The sequence below is a fragment of the Chrysochloris asiatica genome, unplaced genomic scaffold (assembly GCF_000296735.1).
Source record: "Chrysochloris asiatica unplaced genomic scaffold, ChrAsi1.0 scaffold00124, whole genome shotgun sequence".
NCBI lineage: Eukaryota > Metazoa > Chordata > Mammalia > Afrosoricida > Chrysochloridae > Chrysochloris > Chrysochloris asiatica.
Genome location: NW_006408642.1, coordinates 3,218,371 through 3,241,577, shown reverse-complemented (window position 1 = coordinate 3,241,577; position 23,207 = coordinate 3,218,371). Strand labels below are relative to the sequence as shown.

Genomic DNA, 23,207 nt, shown 5'->3' with positions numbered 1-23,207 from the left:
ATGGCTAGAATGTAGTTACTACTCACTGCCATTAAATATGGTTTGTAGTTAAGTCACTGATATAATTATAATGTTACATCACTAAAAATAACAAAGCTGCATAACTAAAATTTTAGAGATTGTCTCAGAGAATAAAAAGGCAAAAGAGATGAAAGTAGAAGAGTGTGCTATCAAATCTCAGCCACAGAATTTTTTCCCCTGTATCCTTTCTGATTTTCCCCATTATAAAAAATACTTTTTTCAAAGAATACAGGCGGTCTGATCAATTTTAATTATGTTAGACCTTAAACATATCTTTTACTACTAAGATGTTGTTAAGTACACTGAGTGAGGTCTGACTCATAGCAAACCTGTATAGGGTTTCTGAGGCTGTTAAATCTTCCGGGGAGCAGAAAACCTCATCTTTCTCCCATGGAGTGACTAATGGTTCACAGTCTTTATCCTACAGAGCTTTATTCTTTTCTGGGGAAGGGAGGCATTTTCTCACATAATCAGAATTTTTATCACCATTTTTAATAGCTACTACATGTTGTTCCATCAAACTGATATGGTACAATTTACTTAAGTTATCTAATGCAGGCCTTTGAAATTATTTCTAATTTCTCATTCTTTTTTTTTTTTTAAATTTCTCTCATTCTTTGAATTGTTTTTCCTTGTGCCAATAACCTCAAAATGATTGGACTCACCCAGGTACAAAACCATACAAAGCAGTATTAGACAGTAAACAAAATTCTTCGTTTTAAATCTTGAAATATCTTAAAATAAGTTTCAGTTTTGAAATGTGGATTACTATTAAAAGGATTAAAATGTTTCAAGTAATTTGGAACTTTCAATAAATGCTATAAAAATATGTGACTCTAGGTGTGGCACTATACGATAGGATACATGACGGCACTTAACTGACTGCTGACCACAATTAAGTGCCATCAAGTCGGCTCCAACTCAGCGACTCTGCCATTGGGTTTCCAAGGAAAAGCTAGCAGGTTGAATTGCCAACCTTGCATTTAGCAAGCAGTCCAGTGCTTATCCTACAGTGCCACATAGAAGAAGGAAATACTATTTCTAATCTAGCCTTTAATGTACATTTCCCCTCTTAAACTTCTGAAACTATCACATACTATCATGGAAGAGGTAACTGTACAGAACAAGAGCAATGGGAACTAACCAAACCACTTTACAATTCTCTACCTATGTGTTCCAAAGACACCCAAATAGAAGAGCTTTCTAAAATTCAACACTAAGTTAAATGTAATACACAACAAACACTACTTACTAGGTACAAAATTTCTTTCAGATTAACTAACATATATGTCACACAAACACTAAATAGTAAAACTGGATGTTAGAGATGACACTTGATATAACAGAACTCGGCTTATGGTGAAGTTTTATGAATATCTGCCTTCACAAAAAATCTTGAAAATTAATATATGAAGATACTTTCCCCACAAAAACAACAGTGTTAGAACTTTTCAGGTTATTAAAACTTAGTAGTATTTTTTCTCATACAAAGTCATAAACAGGTGGAAGGCAAAAGCATCCAACTCTACCCACATCTACTTTTGCTACCCAAAACACCAATGTAACTTTGCAGATGTCTTAAAAACAAACTTCCCCTCAGTTCTTACTCTCCTACTCTGAAATGATCAGTAATCCCTCTCACCCAAGAGAGTGTCCACATATAAGTCAGATTCTTAAGTGTTACAGACCTTATTCTAGAACTTCTTACCCTCCTATAGTCTTATGACTTCAAAAAAATATAATAAACACTTGTTTGATTTCTATGTATTATCTTGTTTTTTCGTATGTTTTTATAATTATAATTATTAAGACCAATGACACTGGCCAACCAAAGTTCTGTAGCTTCTCTCTCTACCCCCTGATTTAATACAGGGTCTGACTAAGAGGCAAAGCAGAACTAGCTACAACACAAATACTGAGAAGATAACGTTCTAACAACAGCTAATAGACTGCTGCTGCCTGGATTTAGGCAAGATGAAACTGACATATCTTTGTAGCCCTTTCAGGTATATAAAAATCATACAATTAATACTGTTTTAGTTAAGACAATGTTTGTACAAAAATTGTTCCACATACCTAGAAATAAATAGGATCACCCTACCAAAAACAACTTTCTTCCTTTTAAGTATAAAAATATTTAATTTGAAAGTGGGGATAACCAAATCAAATCGAACTCAACCCAATGGTGTCAAGTTGATTCTAACCCGCTGGCACTCTGTGGGGCAGAAGAGAACTGCCAAACAGGGTTTCTAAGGCTGTATTCTTTAGGGAAGCAGAGGGCCACATCTTTCTCCACCAGAGCAGCTGGTGCAGCCAGGCATGTAACAAGTGTGTCACAAGGGCTCTTGAAGTGGGGAAAGGTACCTTATAAACAGAAAAAGGATGCAAAGACTGACCTAAGTACATCGGGGAAAAAAATAAGGCTTCCTGACAGCTAATCCTAGCCCTAAGAACAGTTAGTACAAAGCTATCTACCTCATTATTTCAATGTCTATTTTAATATCTTGTTTATCTTTTGATGCCTGTAAAGACAATAAAAATTAGATCCAGAATTAATACACTATTACCAACAGTCAAAAAAAAAGTCTTCCCCCTAGTGTCCTTTCTGTAGTACTGGATGTTTATAATACTTAACTAAAATAAATGCAGAGCATGTGTTGTGTGTTGTACATCATTCGCTCTTAAGCTATCAATTCTTCTAGTACAATTTCTATATTTGGACTTTACACAGTTTAGAGAACAAAACAAAAAAAAGTAGATTAGATGATTTCATAATCCCTTTCTGTTCTATGACTTTATAATTCTATAGATTTCACTGTGGTTTCTTCTTAGACATAGACCTAAAAGTAAAAATTGAAAGGATCAAATGACTAAACACTGAGTTACCAGGGTAACTTTGGTCCTAGGGCTTTAAATTCCTTTAAAATCACCTCAATATAAACAAACCAGTGATCCATGGGGACAGTACCATGTATCTCTTCTAGCATGCTTCATGAAAAGTAGTATTTTTAAAAAGAATCAGTTTTCTTCCCCCAAACAAAATCATTGATAAATACAGCATTAGATATAAGCAGCTGTTGTAGTAATTACAAAGAGCTTTATAGAAGGAAATCTGAATTTCATTATATGCATAATTATTCCAGCAACAGGAAGCAATATATACATATATAGATAATTTTATGCTTAATAAAAATGATGTTTGCTTTAGAAAGGGAGGCTTTAACTGTGTAAATAATAAAGACAATAGTTAATGCACAAAGCACAAGAATTCTTGAGTGGTATTTCACAGTATCTCACACTAAAAACATTGAATTCATTCCTTATGTGCAGAACAACAAATGTGTAGCATTAAATACAATTTTTCAAGGAAATATTGAAGTCCTTGTTAAAACGGCACTATAAAGGCAGCTCTTGGCATTGTCCACCCATTCTTACTTAGTGTACTTTGTCAGATCCCAGAACTGCTGCTGCTCAAGGTACCATACAAAGAGTGCTAACAAGGTAAAAGGCAGGCAAGCACTCAGATGACCTCAGAACCGCAACACTGAACACCACTCTCTGTGATTACAGACAAAACTTGAAGACAAGACAGTAGACCTTTTACTACTTCTAACTCCACAAGGATTTAGACTTTGTGTAAAACAAAGAGATTCACAGAGTTTTCTTTAATGGGATACCATAATCCATTTTACCTATCCTTTCTGGAAAGCAAGGAAATGTTTTGTTTAGAAACATAAACATGAGTTTAATTCTATCTTGTGACTTAAAGGAACTGGTACTTTCAGCCAGCATAATGACAGCAAATGGGCATAAAAGAGTACTTGGGAAAAAAAAAAAAAAAAAATCAAGATTTTTCAGTGTGTACAAAAATACTCAATTGCTTTCAAGATTGCCTTTAATTGCAAACTCTTTTCTTCAATCACAAGTTCATAGTGATTTTAGTGCCATCTACACTTAATTATAAAACCAAGTTTAAAAATTTTAATCCTAATTTATAGACATCAAAACTTTTGATTTGATAGCAATCCAATGTAAAATTATACCATGGAGAAACAGCAATGGCCTTAATTTTTTTGCTACCAAACAGTCCTAGAAAAGACTTAAGTACTAAGTAACATAAATACTATATATTTTTTGATGAATCTCACACATTATAGTTAATGCATGTAGATACACTAGTTTTATCTCTAACATTTTAAAAACAAGCTAATCTCTATATAATATTGACACGTTACATATGTGCTGTAAGTAACACTAACGGTTACATGGTCAATCAAATTTTAAATATATTTATGTAAAAAAGGAAATCTAAAAGAAACTTTAGAGCCCTCAGATAGTAGCTTCTTGACCAATGAATCATTATTTTATCATGTTCATAGTTCAGATAAGCTTAAAAATGGAAATGGGAAAGCTTAAAGAATAAACAGCTCCTACATTAGTTACTATAGAAGAAGTCTTCAAATACATTTTGCTCGTATTATTTTTGGCCTTTAACCAGTTTAAGAATAGAAAACTACCCTACTAAAGAAGTGTAATAACCAAGTCCTTTATGGGAGCCACATTAAGATATAGGACCAATTGTTTTGGGTCTTCCTTTTTTCTGTATAACTCTAAACATCATCATGTTCTATCAGGTTTTCCATTTTTAGGACATTCTCAGGAAAGGAATGCCCCTTATCTGAACTTTATCAGATCAGGTAGGAAATACATTTTTCACACAAATTAAAACTATGAAGTTTTAAAATAAACACTTATGAACAATTTACTCCTTTTTAAGACAGGGAAGCGCCATTCATACTCATCCACTCAGAAAGATGACAAAGAAAACTTTTTTCTGAAATAAGCTGTGAATAAAATATGTGTCCAACATATATAAAACAGCTATAGAGATTTACAGCCAATTAAAGCATTAAGTATCATGTTGGACAACAATCTTTCACATTTTATATTATGAGACTATGCGAAACTAAGTTTTTGAGTACCCTTAGACAAGAATAGAACTTAAAGTATGCCATAAGTCTTGTTCAGAATCTTCAGATAAAAAAAGTGTTCTAGGTGCATGTTTGTGTAAAGGAGTTTACCTTTAAAAAATAAGTTTAGCATTTTGAAGCTTCCTAAGTGATAACCTCATTATAAACTCCAGTGGAAATCAGAGTAACAATGAGTTAAGTCAATTATGCACAGTGACTTGAGAGTTCGGCGTTTTTTTAAACAATGCTAGCTTACCAGCAAATCACACATCTCTAGTATTGGTAAATTGTAGCCCCAAATTTGGTTAAGAGTTAAGGCCAATTTCCTAAGATGATAATATATTTATAAAATAATGTATTCCTTCAAGTTATATTTTTAAGTTCCAATCTTCAACTGCTGATGCCACTCTGATACAGCTTACTACTTATTTTAAAATTAAAAATTAATAATAAAATCCAAGTTGGCATTCTAGCATTAAACTTGGCTTAACTATACCATCTTTCTCATGAACAGCACTTCTCTGTTTAAGAAAAGCTCATCTCTCAATTACGCCTACTCACATGAAAAACTGGGAACCATTGGTATGTTTCCCTCGATTTGCCATTGATAAAAGGAATGCTCTGTCATGTTTGAGAATAAAGTTTTCATCTGTTTGAAGAAAAAACAAATTCGTCAGTCTCCAATTATAAGCCACGTTTAAAGAGTAATGTTCACAGTAATAAACAGAAAGCAAAGGATGAAATTCTTCTTCTGGCCAGTACAGATACTTGACTGAATACTTAGAAAAAAATCAAACTAATCAAATCACAAAAGCATGAAAGGACCAAGAAATACTAAATTAAAGCCTTGAGAAAAAGAACATATATTTAATACTTTATACAAACAGCCTTAGAACAGTCACTTTTAGTAGTAACATACTTTAGTTAACTTAATCTATTAACTTTAGGGTAGAACTAAGAAAGACATTTTAGAAAAATCTCTATAGTAAATCTCATTGCCTCCAAATTTCCAATGATCCTGCCTAATGTACTGGAGAGGTTTACTAATCCTCTTATGTGTCTAATATGAAAAAGTCACTGCTCAACTGCTGGGAAGCTTAGACAATGAGAGCTAAAAATGACATAAGTTTAGTTGTAAGGTCATGCCTAAAATAAAATAAGTTTGTGGAGTCCTTCAAATGAACAGGATAACAAAATTAAATACATAGACAGTCCGGTAAGAACAAAAATTTCAATGGCAAATATAATTTTAAGATACACAGATATCTGCCAGAGGGAACAGTCAAATTAAAGTGGCCTGCAGCAGTAGCCTCAAATGGCTACATGCTAAAGGAATCAACTAAACAGCTGTTTCCTACTAGTACCAGAAAAAAAAAATCTGTCTTAAAGATTAAGTAGGAGAAATGCCTTGAAAACGAAATTTACATTTCCTTTTAATAGTCATACAAACAAATCTTCCTTCAGCTCAAACAGAAACATAAAAACTCTTAAAAATAATTACCTTGGGAACAGGCTTCTGAAAAAGAGTAGTAATCCATTTTTCCCCAAAAGAAATATAAAAGACTATTATAACACTGAAACTAGTATAGTGTTAAAATACAGTAATGTTGGACCCCACTATAAATCTCTGCAACTGACTTTTCTAAGGCTTTTTGGGGCAAGTGCAATAGTTAAGATTTATGCAAATGCTACTACTGTAGGAGTAAAAGACAATCATATACTTCTAGTATACAAAAGAAAATATACAAACCTTTGAGAAAAGAGGAAATACCAACTTTTATTAAAACAAGTTGCTCGTTTAGGGAAAAAAAAAAAAGAACAAAAAAACACAACTACATTCTTTTCCCTGATGTGGAACTAACAACCCATTGGGAAAAGAAAAAGAGACAGATGCATGTATGAAATAATATACAGAATTTCCAAGTCTTCAAGCAATATAGAAATCCAGTCACAACTTGACCAAGGCTGTCCATAGTTTATTAGGAAGGGTGCAAGGGAACAGAATTGGAATTTGTGTTACTGAGCTTTGTTCTCTTACCTTTTCATTTTGCAAAAGACCACATTCTCTATAAACAAAAGAATATGTTGACAGTTTTAGGCAGGAAGATAGGAGTTTTCATGTATATAGTTGCCTAACCTCCATGCTGAAAGTCATGTTTAACCATAAAGTTAGCCTTAATTAATCTTGTCAATTAAAAGCTATATATTATATAATTTATCCCCAAATTCATGCAATAAAGTATTTTCATGCAGCATTAGTTTCATGCAAAAGTGAACTATAAGTAAACCTCTTCTCATTAAAAGTACATGATCAAACTTGTTTTATATCAGAATTGAAACAAAAGACCATAAAGTATTAACCTTACCTTTAAAATATCCGCCATAAATTGACTCTCCACCTTTTCCATTACCTGAAAATAATGAGCTATTAAGCTACAGTGAAAATTTTAAATATACTTAATACTACACATAAATTAAGGAGCTCTGGTAGCGTAGTGGTTACGAATCGGGCTGCGAACCTTAAGGTCAGTGGTTCGAAACTACCAGCCGCTCCGCGGGAGAAAGATGAGGCTTTCTACTCCCGTAAGGATTTACACCCTCGGAAACCCTGTACAGGGTCGCTATGGGTCGGCTCCGACTCGAAGGCACTTAACAACAACAACAACAACACATAAATTAATTTTTAGGGTTTAAATTTGCTGAAGGAACTAACACCCTGCAATTACTGCAAATAACTGAAATTTAAAGACTGTTCAATTAAAATGAGTCAAGTTCTACCAAAAAACGATATCTGCAACCCACTTATTTCAAACGTAGTAATGTCAACAAAATTCCAAAACAACTAAAAGAATTGAGTAGTACTTTGGAGCATATTACCAGGAAATTTAATAAATAGTATTATTAAAACAAATGATACAAAAGCAAAATAAAATGTCTTAGTATTTTGCTTTTTCATATATTCTTGGTCTAAAATACTGATTCAACTGATAATTCACTCACCACCTAATATTTACACTGTACTCTGAGTGATACCATATTTACAATGAAAAGTCACAATGAGATACCCTAGAAACAGATAGATGGGGTATTAGGAACGTAACTTTTAGCTCTACCTTCACTGAAGTCCCCACCCTGAATCATAAAGTTTTTAACCACACGATGGAACGTAGAACCTTTATAACATAACTTCTTCCCAGTTGTTTTCCCAAGGCCTTTTTCCCCTGCAAAAAAAGAAATGAAGTTCAGATACAAACACATTCTCCCACATAAAGAACCAACTAATTAACCTTTGTCAAATTCCTCCTGTGTGCTACACATTGTAAGAGATACAAGAAGTAGAAAGAGTGACAAATAACACACATACACACAAACTACAATAAATACTACAAACCAGGGAATGAATGTTAAATTGTATGGTATAGACTTCAAATGACAAAGGAGACCAAGAAAGGTTAAAAAATCAACCAAACAATGTATTGAAGAGTCCATTCCTACTCACAGAGCCCCTATAGGACAAAGAACTGCCTCATACGGTTTCCAAGGCTGCAATCTTAACAAAAGCAGACTGCCACATCTTTTTCCCATAAAGTGGCTGGCTGGTAGGTTTGAACTGCTGACCTTTCAAATCTAGTAGTTGAGCATTTAATCACTGTGCCACAGGGGCTCCTCAATAAAGATTATAAATGCTTATAAAAAAAATCAAACAATGATTATTAAGATGTGTCTGTGTACATCTAAACATAAATTATTTTAAAATTAAATTGCTATTTCAATTTCAAAATTAATATTACAGATGTTTTCTCCTTCCCCCACCCACATATTTAAAAGAATCAAATTACATATAACCAAGAACAGCTTTTCTGCCTCTTAACTTTAAATTTCTTGTGAAATCTAGAATGTTGAATTTGTTCATAATACTGCAATATGTAAAATTCTGCAAAGCCAACCATTGTTTACTATGTTATTATATAAACTACAATAAGCACTGGACTGCAAACGACAAAGTCTGTGGTTCAAACCCGCCAACCGCTCGCTCGCTCCATGGGAGACAGATGAGGCTTTCTACTTCTGCAAAGATTTAAAAGCCTAAGAAGCCCTATAAAGGGTTGCTATGAGTTGGAACTGACTTTGATGGCACTTAACAACATCAACAATTATATAAACTATGATCCTGATGTACTGCTGTTGGGTAAGCACTGGACTGCTAACTTCAAGTTCAGTGGTTCAAACTCACCAGCTACTCCTTGGAAACCTTATCCCAGGTCGCTATGAATCAGAACTAACTCAACAGCACTAAACAACAACAAAGATCAGAACTGTGAATAAAACAGAATACTTAATTGTGCAGAAACCGTATAGGGATCAGAACAGGTGATGCTGTGTGGTTTAAAATTAGAAAAGGTATACAACAAGGTTGTATTCAGTCACCTTACTTAATGCGTACGCTGAACAAATAATTAAGTCAAGAAGTTGGACTATCCACTCTGAAAGGGATCACAAAAGGAGATCCTAGATAGAGTGGGAGAAAAAAGTGGAACAAAATTCACGATCATAAAGACCAGGCTTACTGGTCAGATAGAGACTAGTGAAGCCTGGGAACCATGTCCCTTAGATACCCTTCAGGTCTGGAACTGAACTCACCCCAAAGCTCAACCTTCAGTCAACAGACAGGCACATAAAGTAAACACATAAAGTAACACAAGGGAGGTATACTCCTTAAGGCAATCAATTACAGGGAATCAAAACGGCAGCTTCTGCTCAGGAATAAAGCTTAGAAGGCAGGGATAGAAAAGGAAGGTAAATGGAAAAGGTAAGCACAGGGAGGAAGTGGGAAGAGTACTGTTACAATGTGGAATTACAATCCATGTCATGTGCTGTGTGAGTTGTTGAACAGAAAAATGATTTGCTCTGTAAATTTTTAATCAACTCCCAGTAAAAAGTTAAAAAGTAAAATGGAGCTAGACCACATTAAGAATTCATCATCAGAATTGGAGGAAGACTCATTAGCAATATATGAGATGACACAATCTTGCTTGCCCAACATGAAAATGATTGAAACTCTTACTGATGGTCAAAAACCATATCCTTCAGCACAAATTATGCCTGAATATGAATAAAAAATCCTTACAACTGGGCCAATAAACAACATCATGATAAATGGAGAAAGAAGTGAAGCTACCAATAATTTCATTCTGCCTGAATCAACAATGTCTAAGGATGCAACAGTAAAGAAATCAAATAACCATATTGTGTTAAGCAAATCTGCTTCAAAAGATTTTTTTAAAGGTCAAAAAGTAAAGGTATCCCCTTGAGGACTAAGGTGCACCTGGCCCAAGTCAAGGTCTTTTCAGTTGCCTCATATGCATGTGAAAGCCGAACAGTGAAACAAGAAGACAGAAGAGTTGACGTATTCAAATTGTGATGCTGGTAGAGTAATATTAAGAAACAAGAATGATCCTCAATGATCCCACTGTCACCATTGACTAAAGCCTGTATACTCCCCACATTATCCAGCTGATGCATCCTGCTGCCGTCACCATGTGCCCCAAAGTAAGGCTGAAAGGAATGCTAAGGAAAATAAAGTCAAAGTGAAGGGCACATCACAGAAGAAAGCCACAAAGTTATCTGCTAAACTTGCTCCTCTCTAGTCAGGGCGTAAGGCTAATAAAGTTCTTGCAAAGAAGGAAGAGAAAATATATCTGATAATTTTTGTGTTAACTTGATTGGGCCAGGATTCTGTGTTTTGGCAGTTGAGGTGTCGTTAACCCCCATAAAATCTAATATAATGTAATCAACTCTATGATGAGTCTGCTATGAATCAATGAAAAGGACGTCTCTTTGGGAAGTGGCATGCTTCCAATATATTGGACCCTCAGGCAAAGCTTGCTTTTTCTCTGCTGGGTCTGGATCTTGCTTTTGGCCCATACTCCAACCTCAAGTTCTTTGAACTTGAACCTGCAGCCTATTTAATTACCTGCTGATCCTGGGAGTCGTCAGCAGCCTGTCTTCTTCCTACTTTATCTATCTATGTGGCATCTGACCTACTGCTCTTGGGTTACCTGATCCACAAACTTGAGACTCTCCCACCTCTACAACTATGTGAGCTACTTCCTTGATATAAACTTCTTTTTATATATACATATATAAGTTTCACTGGTTTGTCTTCTCTAGTGAACCCAGGCTAGGACATACTCAAAGGGGTTAAAAAAAAGGATGGGACTAACCCTGTAGAAAACGTAGATGCCAAAATAGACAAAGCACAGAGAGATGAAGGTGCTGGAGGTCACACGTGAAGTGCGTGAATGTTTGATAACTGTATGCTTCTCTGGTGACAGCACAGTTTGAAATACTACTTTTTATCAAGTTTCATAAAAACATAAAATTTTATTTTACTTTTATCTTTCAGATGTTATGTAGTTAGTACACAGAACACTTTATTGTTGTTTTTTTGGGGAAGAGATAAATGTCACTAATACAATATCTTCAAAGCTAGGCTGAAATGAAGAAAAAACCATTCCCATCTAGTTCGGAGAGACATCCTCTTGGTTCCCAGGAGAAGGGATTTCTGATCTTGGCACAAATGCCTCAAGATACGGAAAAACTAAAATTCCTTTTTGGTTTCTTCCTGTCCTCTTCTCCCTCTCTGCTTTCAGCATAGACTTGACTCCCATAAACTCAAGAGACCTGTTGGGCCTGACCCCCAAACACTGGTCATCAGTATGTCCAGGCAATCTGGACTTTCCAATCCAGGGATGCCATCTCAAAGGCACTCTTCAAAAGAGCAGCAGTTCGTCATTTTAGACTGTGAATTTTCTGACTGATAATTGTGCCATTTTAATTTCATTTTCCGAAAGTCAGGGTTGGTTTGTGAAAAGCTGTTAAACAACATGCTAAATCTGAAATGTCAACTTTCACTCTAAACTTTCCCTGTGTTAGACCATCAAATGAACACATCACTGGATTTTATAGTGGCTTTCTGATTTGGGTAGTCCACTGAAGAAAGGAGTTGAAAGTTGCTGTATACTCTAAGTGACTGTCTGCCTGTGTACCTGAAATACCATGATTGTTGGTTTACCAAGTGTCTTTAATAAAGCTGGATGCAGTTTGGCTTAGAAAAAAATTGTGATGTTGACAAAGAATACTGAATACATCATTGGCTGCAGGAGAAGAAACCAATTAGTCTTAAAGGAAATACAAACAGAATGTTCCTCAGATTAAAGATAAAGAAACTTTAGCTAGCTTAGTTTGGATACATCTTCAGGAAAGACCAATTACTAGCAAAGGACACAAGGTTTGGTAAAGAAGAAGTGAAAATAAAGGAAACCCTCAATGAAATAGATTGCCACTCTAACCCAAAATGGACTCAAATGTACCAATGATCATGAAGATGACACAGGAGGGGAAAACATTTTGTTCCGGTTTACATAAAGCTAAAGTAATTTCAACTAACAACAACAACAATATAAGCTACAGTGCACAGAGCTTTCATTACATAAAGCAAATTCATTCTTTTCCATTTTGGGGATCATTTATTTCTCTACCTATCCTCAAGAAATCGCCCCTGATTTTAGACATGTTGTTGTTGTTAAGTGCCAACGAGTTATTCATAAATCAATGAAGACATGTATCTTTTTAATTTGCAAAACTCATTTTACAACTCATTTTTTTTCCCCAAGAAAATAACGGCTCTATGAAGCAAAGTAAAACTGATAGCTATGACTCTTTATTGGAAATAATAATCCACTCACCTGAGCATAGGCAAAGGAAGTTTTTGCATGTTTTTGGACATATGTCTGAGAAGAGCTGAAACATAATGCGACCAACTGAAACAAAATACATGAAAAAAAAAGTGTAAGCAAGTCGATGAAAAATATGATTTATAAGAGAAAGAAATAAACACTCCCAAAATAAACAAATCAGGAGGTTCAGTTTTGTAATTTATTTAAAATTTTTAAATTAATTACTGGAAAAGAATTTAATGAAGCAATACCAACCAACAATAATATCACTCCATTTGCTGGTTAGAATTCATATGTGGCTAATGAGGTTCCTAAGATTTTAGTGTTTAAAAATAAACTTATATTATTAGATCCACTTTAATACAATACCCCTAACCACGAGGTCAACAGTTTAAACCCACCAGCTGCTCCTAGAAAACCCTATACAGGGTTGCTATGAGTCAGAATCGACTCGACGGCACTCAACAACAACAACATTATTGGATCTGTGAGCACGGTGGCTCCATAAAATAAGCACTGGACTGCAAACCACAAGGTCTGCAGTTCTAGCCTGTCAGCCACTCTATGGGAAAAAGATGAGTCTTTCTGCTTCCACAAATATTTTTATTAAAAGCCTCAGAAACCCTATACAGGGTAGCTATGAGTCAGAAGCAACTCAAAGGCATTTAACAACACAATGGATCAATGCCTGAGGACTTACAATTATGCAAGCATATCATGCCATAAAACAGTCACTCTAGCCAGTACTGTCTAAAAGGAAGTCTGTCCTGTATTTCCAGCTTTCTAGCTTTACTCAGAACTGTAATGAGCCAATTTCCTTAACTGTACCATTCACGTGTCACTTAAAATTCACATTCTCTTCTCTGAGAAAGCAGAAAGTAAAAAAACAACACACCTGCCAATAAAGAGGAAATGAAAAGGAACAAGCTGTGGCTTTATTTGGGGTCGTTTTCCCACAAACTTGTTGCAAAGCTTCAATGATTTGGGAAGGTGTCCACTTGAGTTTTGTTGAAAAATTGACATTAGCCCTAGCCTTAAAATATTTTTTCTTATGACACAGAAATATCCTTTTTTGTTGAACGCACTCAAATACAACTTGTCTGTAGCATGCACTGATCACCAAACCAAAAAGGCAAACCCACTGCCATTAAGTTGATGCCGACTCATAGGGACCCTGTAAAGAGTTTCCAAAGTGACAAATCTTTACAGAGCAGAAAGTATCATCTCTCTCCTGCAAAACAGCTGTTGGGTTTGAACTGCTGACCTAACAGTTATCAGTTCAGTGTTTGTCCTGTAATGTCACCATGGCTCCTATACACTGAACACCGAGACACGTTTAAATATGTTTTATTTAGAATAAACCCGTGCATACCCAAACTGAAAAAAAAAAAAAAAGAGTTGTATTCTAAAGCAATTTCAAACTCTTCTATCTAATCTTAGCAGCTATAAGAATATAGAAAAAGATAGGAAAAGAAAGCAAAAAAAAAAAAAAGACTTTTAAGTAGGTAACAATATGTATAAGAGTCAATTTACAGTTTTTTTAAAATGCATAAGATATTCGTAGATTAAACAGATGCTTTTGAAGGAAAAAATGAATATGCTCTTAGGAAAACTTTTTATTCAATAAACACCAAAAATGTAGTGAGATTTAGTCATGTTTTAAGGTGCCCTGGTAGCACAGTGGGTTATATGCTGGGCTGCTAACTGCAAGGTCAGCAGTGCAAATCCACCAGACACTCCACAGAAGAAAGAGGAGGCTTTCTGCTCCCGAAAAAATTTAGAGCCTCAGAAACTCTCTTCAGGGTTGCTATGAGTCAAAACCAAGTACACAGTACACAGCAGAAGCAGTAATTTTTTAGAATCAGTCATTACTATCAAAAATATTCTTTTATATAAAAGAATTATTAAGGGAACAAACAAGATGGCAGAGAGGGTAGAAGTGCAGTGAGGAGCTCCGTCAGCAACAACACAGAATACCAGACCAAGCAGGCTCAGGGATGGTCCCAGAACTCTGAACCACATACAAAGAAATATTTAGAAAGTTGGAAGGCTTAAAGCCAGTGGAATTTATAGCAGAAGCAAGAAATCCATTGCTTTCTAATGCAAGGTGCTCAGTTGCTCCCTGAGCGGCCATCTTGGGAAAGACCAAGCAGGGGAAGGATAGGAGCAGCCATAGATGCCTGACAGAACCACAGAGATAAAGGTGTGGACATTCTTTTTTTTCTATCTGTTTAGTGGTCACTTGCTGCCTGCACACCTCCATTCTGGTGATTAGAAGGGGGTGCCTGAGCAAGTGGACACCCCCACCATCACCCGTGAAAGGTTCTATGATGCATACACACAGATCTCCTCGAAATTTAAAGGGACAGTTTCCACTTAACACCAAATGGCAGTGAAAAACAGCTACAGCCAACCCTGAACCGTTTATCACTATGAAAAAGGTCTAAACAGGGATTGCGGAGCAGGACAGGCAGACTAAAAAGGAAATAGGCCAAAAATTAAATCCTGAGTTACATCACAACGACCAAGAGGGGCATCTTGAAATTTCTCAAGAAGAGTGAGAAGGGAATCCCATCTCCTGATCACATCTACCTGGAGGCAATCAGAACACATAAAAAATACCAAAATACATACCCATCTAAGTATTAAGGCCATAGATAACTCCTGAATATGCCCAAAAAAGAGAAACAGATGACCGTATCATCACATGTCCAATACCGAGATAAAGTGACTGAGACAAATGAGTTGGAAATAGACCTTCTGTCTATAATGGAAGGAGGGGAGGCTTTGGAAATCCCTGAGAAGGTATTCAGAAAAATGATTATAAAATGTATCAAAACACTTTACAATGGAGTTGAGAAAAATAAGGAAGAAGTCAGGAAAACGTTACAGGAACTATCAAGATAGATACTGCGTTGGAAACAATTCAAAACCTACAGAAAGAGGTCCAAACGATTAACAATAGAATATCAGAAATGGACAATATACTGAACGGGCAAAGGAGCAGAACTGAAGAAACAGAAGCCAGAACTAATGAGCTGGAAGATAAATCTCTCAATACCACTGAGACAGAAGAACAAGCAGAAAAAAGGATAAAAAAATCTGAGGAAGGTCTAAGATTCATGTTGGACATCATGAAGAGGAATAACTTAAGAATTATCGACATTACAGAACAGGAAGATTCACACAAGTCCACAGAAGACACAGTTGAAGAACTTGTAAAAGAAAATTTCCCTAACATTCTGAAAAGTGAAAACATAAGAATCCAAGAAGCTCAACGAACCCAAGGAAGGATAGACCCTAAAAGAAAATCGCCAAGACATATAATAATCAAGCTCTACAAAATCAAAGATAAGGACAAAATCCTGAAGGCAGCTAGGGAAAAGAGAAGTGAAACATATAAAGGCAAGCAAATCAGATGAAGCTTGGGTTTCTCAAGAGAAACCATGCAGGCAAGAAGGCAATGGGGAGACATATATAAAACCCTGAAAGAAAAAAAAACTGCCAGCCAAGAATCCTCTACCCAGCAAAGATGTCAATCGAATCCAATGGTATAATCCAAACAGTCCAAGATAAATGGAAGCTAAGGGATTTTGCCAAAGCCAGCCCTGCGATGAACATCCTAAAGGAAGCTGTGTGGACAGAGAACCAACAAGAACAGACAACAACCAGAGATTGACGTACGTGGCAGCATCACTTGGCACTCAATCGACAAATGGAAGAGTTGAGAACAGAATAAAACTATAAGAACAAATTCAGAGGTATTTATCTTACACTGAACACTGAACTAGCCGTAAAAATAATGAGATAAAAATAACACCCTCAAAAGCAACAGACATTTTCTATTTAGCCTGAATAGTTCACCAATGTAAACAAAACTACATGTTCTTCAAAAAATTAAACACAGAATTGCCATATGACCTAACAACTCCATTCTCAGGTATATAGGTAGTCCCCACTTATGATTTATTTGAATTGTTATGAATAACATTTATTTAAACATCTTCTCATTAGTAATGTGTACTACATACAATGTTGTAGTGCATGATTTGCTGATGTTACCATTCTTATTCAATCCCCAAAGACAAATACAGATAGTATTTATAAAGATATTGATAATAAAGCTCAAACCAAATGCATGGCCACTGAGTCGATTCGGACTCACAGTGACCCTACACAGGGCTTCCAAGGCTGCAGCAGCTGATGGATTCAAACTGCTGACCTTGGGTTAGCAGCCCAATGCACAACCCATTATGCCGCTAGGGTTCCTTATTGATAATAAAAGGTAATAATAATGAAAAGGAAAAAATAAAAATAAAAGAAGGTATTCTGCTTATGTCAGGACTGACTTGTGACGCCTATGTAAGTACAGTGCCCTACGAGAGTGTAGGGTGAACTACATACCCTCTGGAAATCTGTAAGACTCTCCAGAGGCCAAAGGCAACAAACCTTGGTCTCCATTCTCCTCAAAACTCTAAGCAAATGGTGTACAAATAAGAAAGCAAGAAACTAGACTGGAAAACTAGTTCACACCACCAATGTCAGAATTTCCTCTCAACTTGGGCAGACAAACACCAACAAAAGTAGAAAAATAACAGAAGAGAAAAAGGACTCAAACTAGCAGGGGTTAGATAAAGAACAGTCAGCCTATATTAAAGTCAAAAACAGAGGGGGAAAAAACAATGGAGGAGTTGTTGACAAGGAAGGAAAGACAAAGGAATGTGCATGTTGCTAATGGTGCAAAACCACTTTCAGCAAAGCTTCCGACTACGATGGACTAGGAAGAAAAGTCAGTCAATGAAAAACCGTAAGGATCACAACAGTTCAGGCAGCTGATTTTCCGTAGTACACGGGGTTGCCAGGAGTTGGGGGGCTAACGTGATAACAACAACAATAACAAGGAAGTGAACTTTCTCCTCTGAGTCCCTATAAAAGCCCAAATGAATCTGCCTCAAGATCATCCAGTCAGGGTTGGTATTATTGCTGGGATTTCCTTGACCTGAGAAAAAAAAGAGAAAATTTCCCTTTTGCTTTAGAAACCTGAAACAAGCCTTTTCTTAAAATGTAAATCAAAAAGGCTTTATCTAAAACGTCTGTCTGCATAATACCTTACTATGAACGTCCCTGACTTGGCTCTGTACCCTCGCTTGTGGCCATGCAATAATCAGACCACACACATTGTTAAAAACTGGCTCACATGCTATGCTAGATGCTTTACAAATCCAGGTGCTCTGTCAGAGCATTATAGATTTAAAAAACACTGCATTCTCCAATATCATGTCTAAAACCAACTGCTTCCATGGAAAAAAAAGGAGTAAGGGACAAGGAAATTTCAGGTTGTAATAAAAACTCTTTATTTTAATTGTATCAATAACAAAGGCATGTTTTGGGCTCCACAGGTATGTTATACCCTGAACATCAGCAAGAAAATCTTACACCTTATCTTTGCTCCCCTTCCCGGCACTGTCATAAACACAGTTCTTGTAACCTTCCAAATCACTTTTAGGGCAGACAAGCAGCAGACTAGTGTCCTGGCCATGCTACTAGTTTCCCACCTGGTTATCTGACTGTGTTATAACACAAATAGCCGACTGCCTAATTAAAATTTTGGTCCTTAATTAATTCATCCAATTACATTCATGTTACAAAAACACAAAGCTATAAAACAGGTGGTTGTATTTCTGAATTAATCTCCTCAACATTATTATAAAGGCAATAGTACACTGAAGACCATTTTACTTAAAAGCATATAAAAGGGGAGGAGATGATTTCAATAATGCAGATACTGGTTTTCAGCTACTCTGTTCATGAGTTTATGCCCCAAGGTGAGCTTGAGCTAGGAGGGAGCTGCACCTGTTCCTGCTGTACAAATCAGACCCCACATGACTCTCAAGGATGAGCTATTTTGAGTGAGAGACATTTGATATTGTTATTAGAAAAGAAAGGTTCAAATCAACAATCAAGTTTTCACTTCACTGTTAAGTGCCATTGAGTCAGTTCTGACCCTTAGCAACCGTGTATAGGGTCTCTGATGTGTGACTGGTGGGTTTGAAGAGCCAACCTAGTGGGTTCAAACTGACCTTTCAGTCGAGTGCTTATCCTACATCACCATATAAGGACTCCAAGTTTTCACTTTAAATAACTAGGAAAAAAGGACTCACTGCCACTGAGTCAGTCCTAACTCACAGCAGCCCTAAGGGCTCTCAAGACCATAAACCTTTACAGCAGCAGAAAACCTGATCTTTTCTCCCGTGGTGCATCTAGTGGGTTAGAATTGCCACCTTGCAGTTAGCAGTCCAAAGCTTATCTTACATCTTACCAAAAACAATACTAGGAAAGCGGGGAGTAATCAGTGAAGCCAAAGCCAGCTTCTTTGAAATGATAATAAAATTGGCAAACTTCTAAGTCAGATTTGTTGTTGTTATGTGCCGTGGAGTCGGTTGAGACTCATAGAGAACCTACACATGGTTTCTGAGGCTGTAAATCTTTATGGGAGCAGACCGCCTCATCTTTCTCCCGCGGAACCACTGGTAGTTTTGAACTGCTGACCTTACAGCTCGCAGCCCAATTCGTAACCACTACGCTACCAGAGCTCCTTTACCAAGAAAAAAAAAAAGATTCAAAACCAAAAGAAGAGATGTCAACTACAAACTCCACATTTATTAAAAGGATGTTTTTGTTGTTGATGATAAGTGCCCGGCAAGCAAGTTCCAACTTAAAGCAACCCTGTAGGTTAAGCACTGGACTGCTAACCACAAGGTTTTCTGCTAACCACAAGGATAGCAGTTCAAACCTACAAGCCACTCCTCAGAAACCCTAAACAAGGTCACTATGAATCTGAATCAACTTGATGGCAGGCTGAACAGGAGAGGGAAGGTAAGTAGGACTACACCCACAAATATGCACAGGTTTGGCAGAGGATAGATTTTACATGTGTATTTATATATCCATGAATGTAGTGGTGCATACAGAGGGTAAAATTATGAAAACTTTTACATATAACCAAGCATCCTTGAGGAAATGAGTTCCTTGGCCTGTGGGGTCAGGTCCATGGCCTCTGGGGACATGTTGGTCACTGACATAGCAAAATCCTCAAGACAGTGTTCTATATCCTACTTTGGTGAGTAGCAACAGTGTCTTAAAAGATTGTGAATGGCCATCCAAGGTACAAGGTACAACTATGGTCTCTTCCCATCTAGAGTAAAGACGAATGAGAAAATCAAAGACACCTGGAAACAATTAGCCCAACATACAAATTTACCACACCAATCTCAGCCTCCACAACCCTGAGACCAGAAGAACAGATTGGTGCCCAACTTCCAGTTGCAACTGCTCTGAATAAGATCATATTAGAAAAAAGAAAAAAAAAAGATCACATTAGAAGGTCCTGGATAGAGTGGAATAAAAATGTAGAACCAAACTCCAGTCACAAAAAGACAAAACATAACAAACAACCCAAACACAGGTTTACTGGTTGGACAGAGACTGGTGGAACCTCCAAGACTATGGCCCTGAGTCATCTTTCAGGTCTGCAAATGAACTCACCCCTTAGATCAATGTTCAGCCGAACACTACGCAGGTCTATAAAGTGAACAGCAACACTACCAAGGCACCACTCCTTAGAATAAGCAACCATTTGAGATCAAAAGGGCAGCATTTATCCAAGGGCAAAGTTCAGATGGGTTAGGAAAGGAGGAGGAATGGAAGCAGGAGGAAGTGGGATGAGTGATACTACAGTGTGGGGATTGTGCCATAACTGTTGAATGGATTTGTTCTGTAAACCTGGATCCCATTCACAATAAATTGTTAAAAATGAAAATGGAAAAAAAAATGCAATTAAATCAACAATGTACATAAAATGGGCCAATTTCTTAAGAGCCACCAACTAAAACTCATTCAAGAGAAACAGACAACATTCATAGTCCTACATATCTAGAAAGTAATACAATTTACAGTTAAAGCACTTGTAAAATTTTTTTACAAGGAGCAGTTTTATAATTACTTCAAATAGGAATTGTCGTATTGGATTCACAGAAAAAACTCACATATAAAGATTTTTTTCTCTTTTAATATATACTTGCATTCATGTGGTAGATTTAGAATTCCAAATTTTAAAGAAAACCAATTTGCTATAAAACATACACACATTCATTGACACTAATAGAAAAGAATATGTACTATGCTGTATTCCACTCAATTTTTATCAGTACTTCTGATCTTTGCTTAGCAAAGTGGAGCCAGTGATTTATTAACTCTACAAATCAAAAGCATTATTTGATGACATCTGTAATCTGTAAACCAGTTATCATTGTCAATTCCAACTCATGGTGACCCTATGTGTTTTAATGTAGAACTACACTCCACAGGGAGTCCTGGTGTGGCACTGTAGGTTAATGCGCCAGGTTGCAAAGCTGTTTGAACTGCAAGTTCGGCGGTTCAAGCTCACCAGTCACTCCTCGGAAACCCTATACAGGGTCGGTCTGGTAACATAGTGGTTACGAATCAGGCTGCGAACTGTAAGGTCAGCGGTTCGAAACTACCAGCTGTTCCACGGGAGAAAGATGAGGCTTTCTGCTCCCATAAAGATTTACAGCCTCGGAAATCCTGTACAGGGTCGCTATGAGTCGGAACTGACTCCACAGCACATAACAACATGGGTCAGAACGGACTCGATGGCACTTAACAACAACCAGCACCACCAAGCATAATGTCCTTTCCCAGTTACTGGTCCCTCCTAACAATGTGTCCAAAGTACGAGAGATGAACTCTCATCATCCTGGCTTCTAAGGAGCATTCTGATTGGATTTATTCCAACACAAATTTGTTTGTTCTCATTATTCTTTTCCAACACCATAACTCAAATGCATCAATTCTTATACAGATTTCCTTATTCAGTGTCCAACTTTCACATGTAGATGAGGTCAATGAAAATACCATGGCTTTGTTCAGGCACACGTTAGTCCTCAAACCGGTATCTTTGCTACTGAACACTTTAAAGAGGTTTTACGCAGCAGATTTGCAATATGTCATTTGATTTCTTGGCTGATACTTCCATGACTGACAACTTCAATCTTTTCTCCATTTACCAAGAAGTTATTTATTGTTCCAGTTGTGAGGATTTTTGTTTTCTTTACATTGAGGTACAATACATACTACAATCTAGTCTCTGATCCTCATTAGTAAGTATTTTAAATCCTCTTCACTTCCGGCAAGCAAGGTTGTATCATGCGCATATCGCAGACTGTTAATGTCTTCCTCCAATCCTGATGCCACGTTCTTCATATAATCCAGCTTCTCTGATTATGTGCTTAACATACAGATTGAATAAACACGGTGAAAGACTACAGCCCTGGAACACACCTTTCCTAATTTCAATGCTGTATATGTTGTGGTGGTGGTGAAGTGCTGTAGAGATGGTTCCAACTCACCCTGTATAAGGTTTCTGAGGAGCAACTGGGAGATTTGAAATGCTGACTTTATGGTTCGATCCTACAGCCCTATACGACCAGTCTGACTTAACACTTGTTAATTGTTGTTAAGTGCCGTTGTATCTGTTCTGACTCATAGCGACTGTATACAGTTTCCGAGGAGTGGCTGGAGAGCTTGAACCACTGACCGTGCGGTTCAAACCAACTTTGCAGTCTAGCTCATTAACCCACAGTGCCATACTAGGACTCTGATTTAACACTGTTGTTTTTGTTAAGTGTTGTTGAGTCAGATCCGACCCAGAGCGACCCTGAATCACTGACCATGCAGTTCAGACTGACTTTGCAGTCCAATGCATTTACCCACACCACCAAACCAGGACTTCTGATTCAACATTGGTGGTGGTGGTGGTGGTTATGTGCCGTAGAGTCGGTTCTGACTCACAGAGACCCTGTACAGGTTTTCTGAGGCTATAAATCTTTACAGGAGCAGAAAGCCTCATCTTTCTCCCGTGGAACAGCTGGTAATTTCAAACTGCTGACATCTGGCCATTTGAACTGGCCAGTTATCAAATAATTCAACTTAAAACAGTGTAAGCTTTCTTGTTCTTTATATATGAGTCAGTGTTTTCAAGAACACCATCACTTCTACCACAATAGTATTATAATGAATTTTATTGGATGTTGGGGGCTAAAGTTCATTCAACATTTGCCAGTTAAGTTCTGAAGTTTTCATAAGAAAAGTTATTTGCAAACCTGAACATGTACTATGAAAACAGTACTCAGCATGATAAAGAATCTTTGTGAATTTTACTTCTACTTTTCAAGGGGCTACTTTCTAATTCTTAAAAGTTTCTCTATATAGAATAAGGGTTTAAATCCACCAAGGCTCAACACATTAAAGAGAGAAAACTAAAACCTGCTGAACACAACAAAATTTCAGAGGACTTAAAATACTTACTTAACAACAACAAAACACTTTACTGGTGAAGATCAAAGACCACAGCCTTCAGTATGGATTGCATCTCAGTGTGAAGAAAACAAAAATCCTC

General features: G+C 36.7%; 1 protein-coding gene across 1 annotated transcript in view; it reads right to left on the bottom strand.

Annotated features, from left to right (window-relative positions):
- NKTR (natural killer cell triggering receptor) overlaps nucleotides 1-23,207 on the bottom strand; it is a 50,898-nt gene that overhangs the window by 24,818 nt on the left and 2,873 nt on the right. Inside the window, exons 2-5 of the mRNA XM_006868764.1 lie at nucleotides 12,740-12,814; nucleotides 8,105-8,212; nucleotides 7,358-7,402; nucleotides 5,553-5,640 (exon numbers count right to left, since the gene is read on the bottom strand). Of these exons, the coding sequence (XP_006868826.1) occupies nucleotides 5,553-5,640; nucleotides 7,358-7,402; nucleotides 8,105-8,212; nucleotides 12,740-12,814 (316 nt within the window). The remainder of the gene's footprint in view (nucleotides 1-5,552; nucleotides 5,641-7,357; nucleotides 7,403-8,104; nucleotides 8,213-12,739; nucleotides 12,815-23,207) is intronic.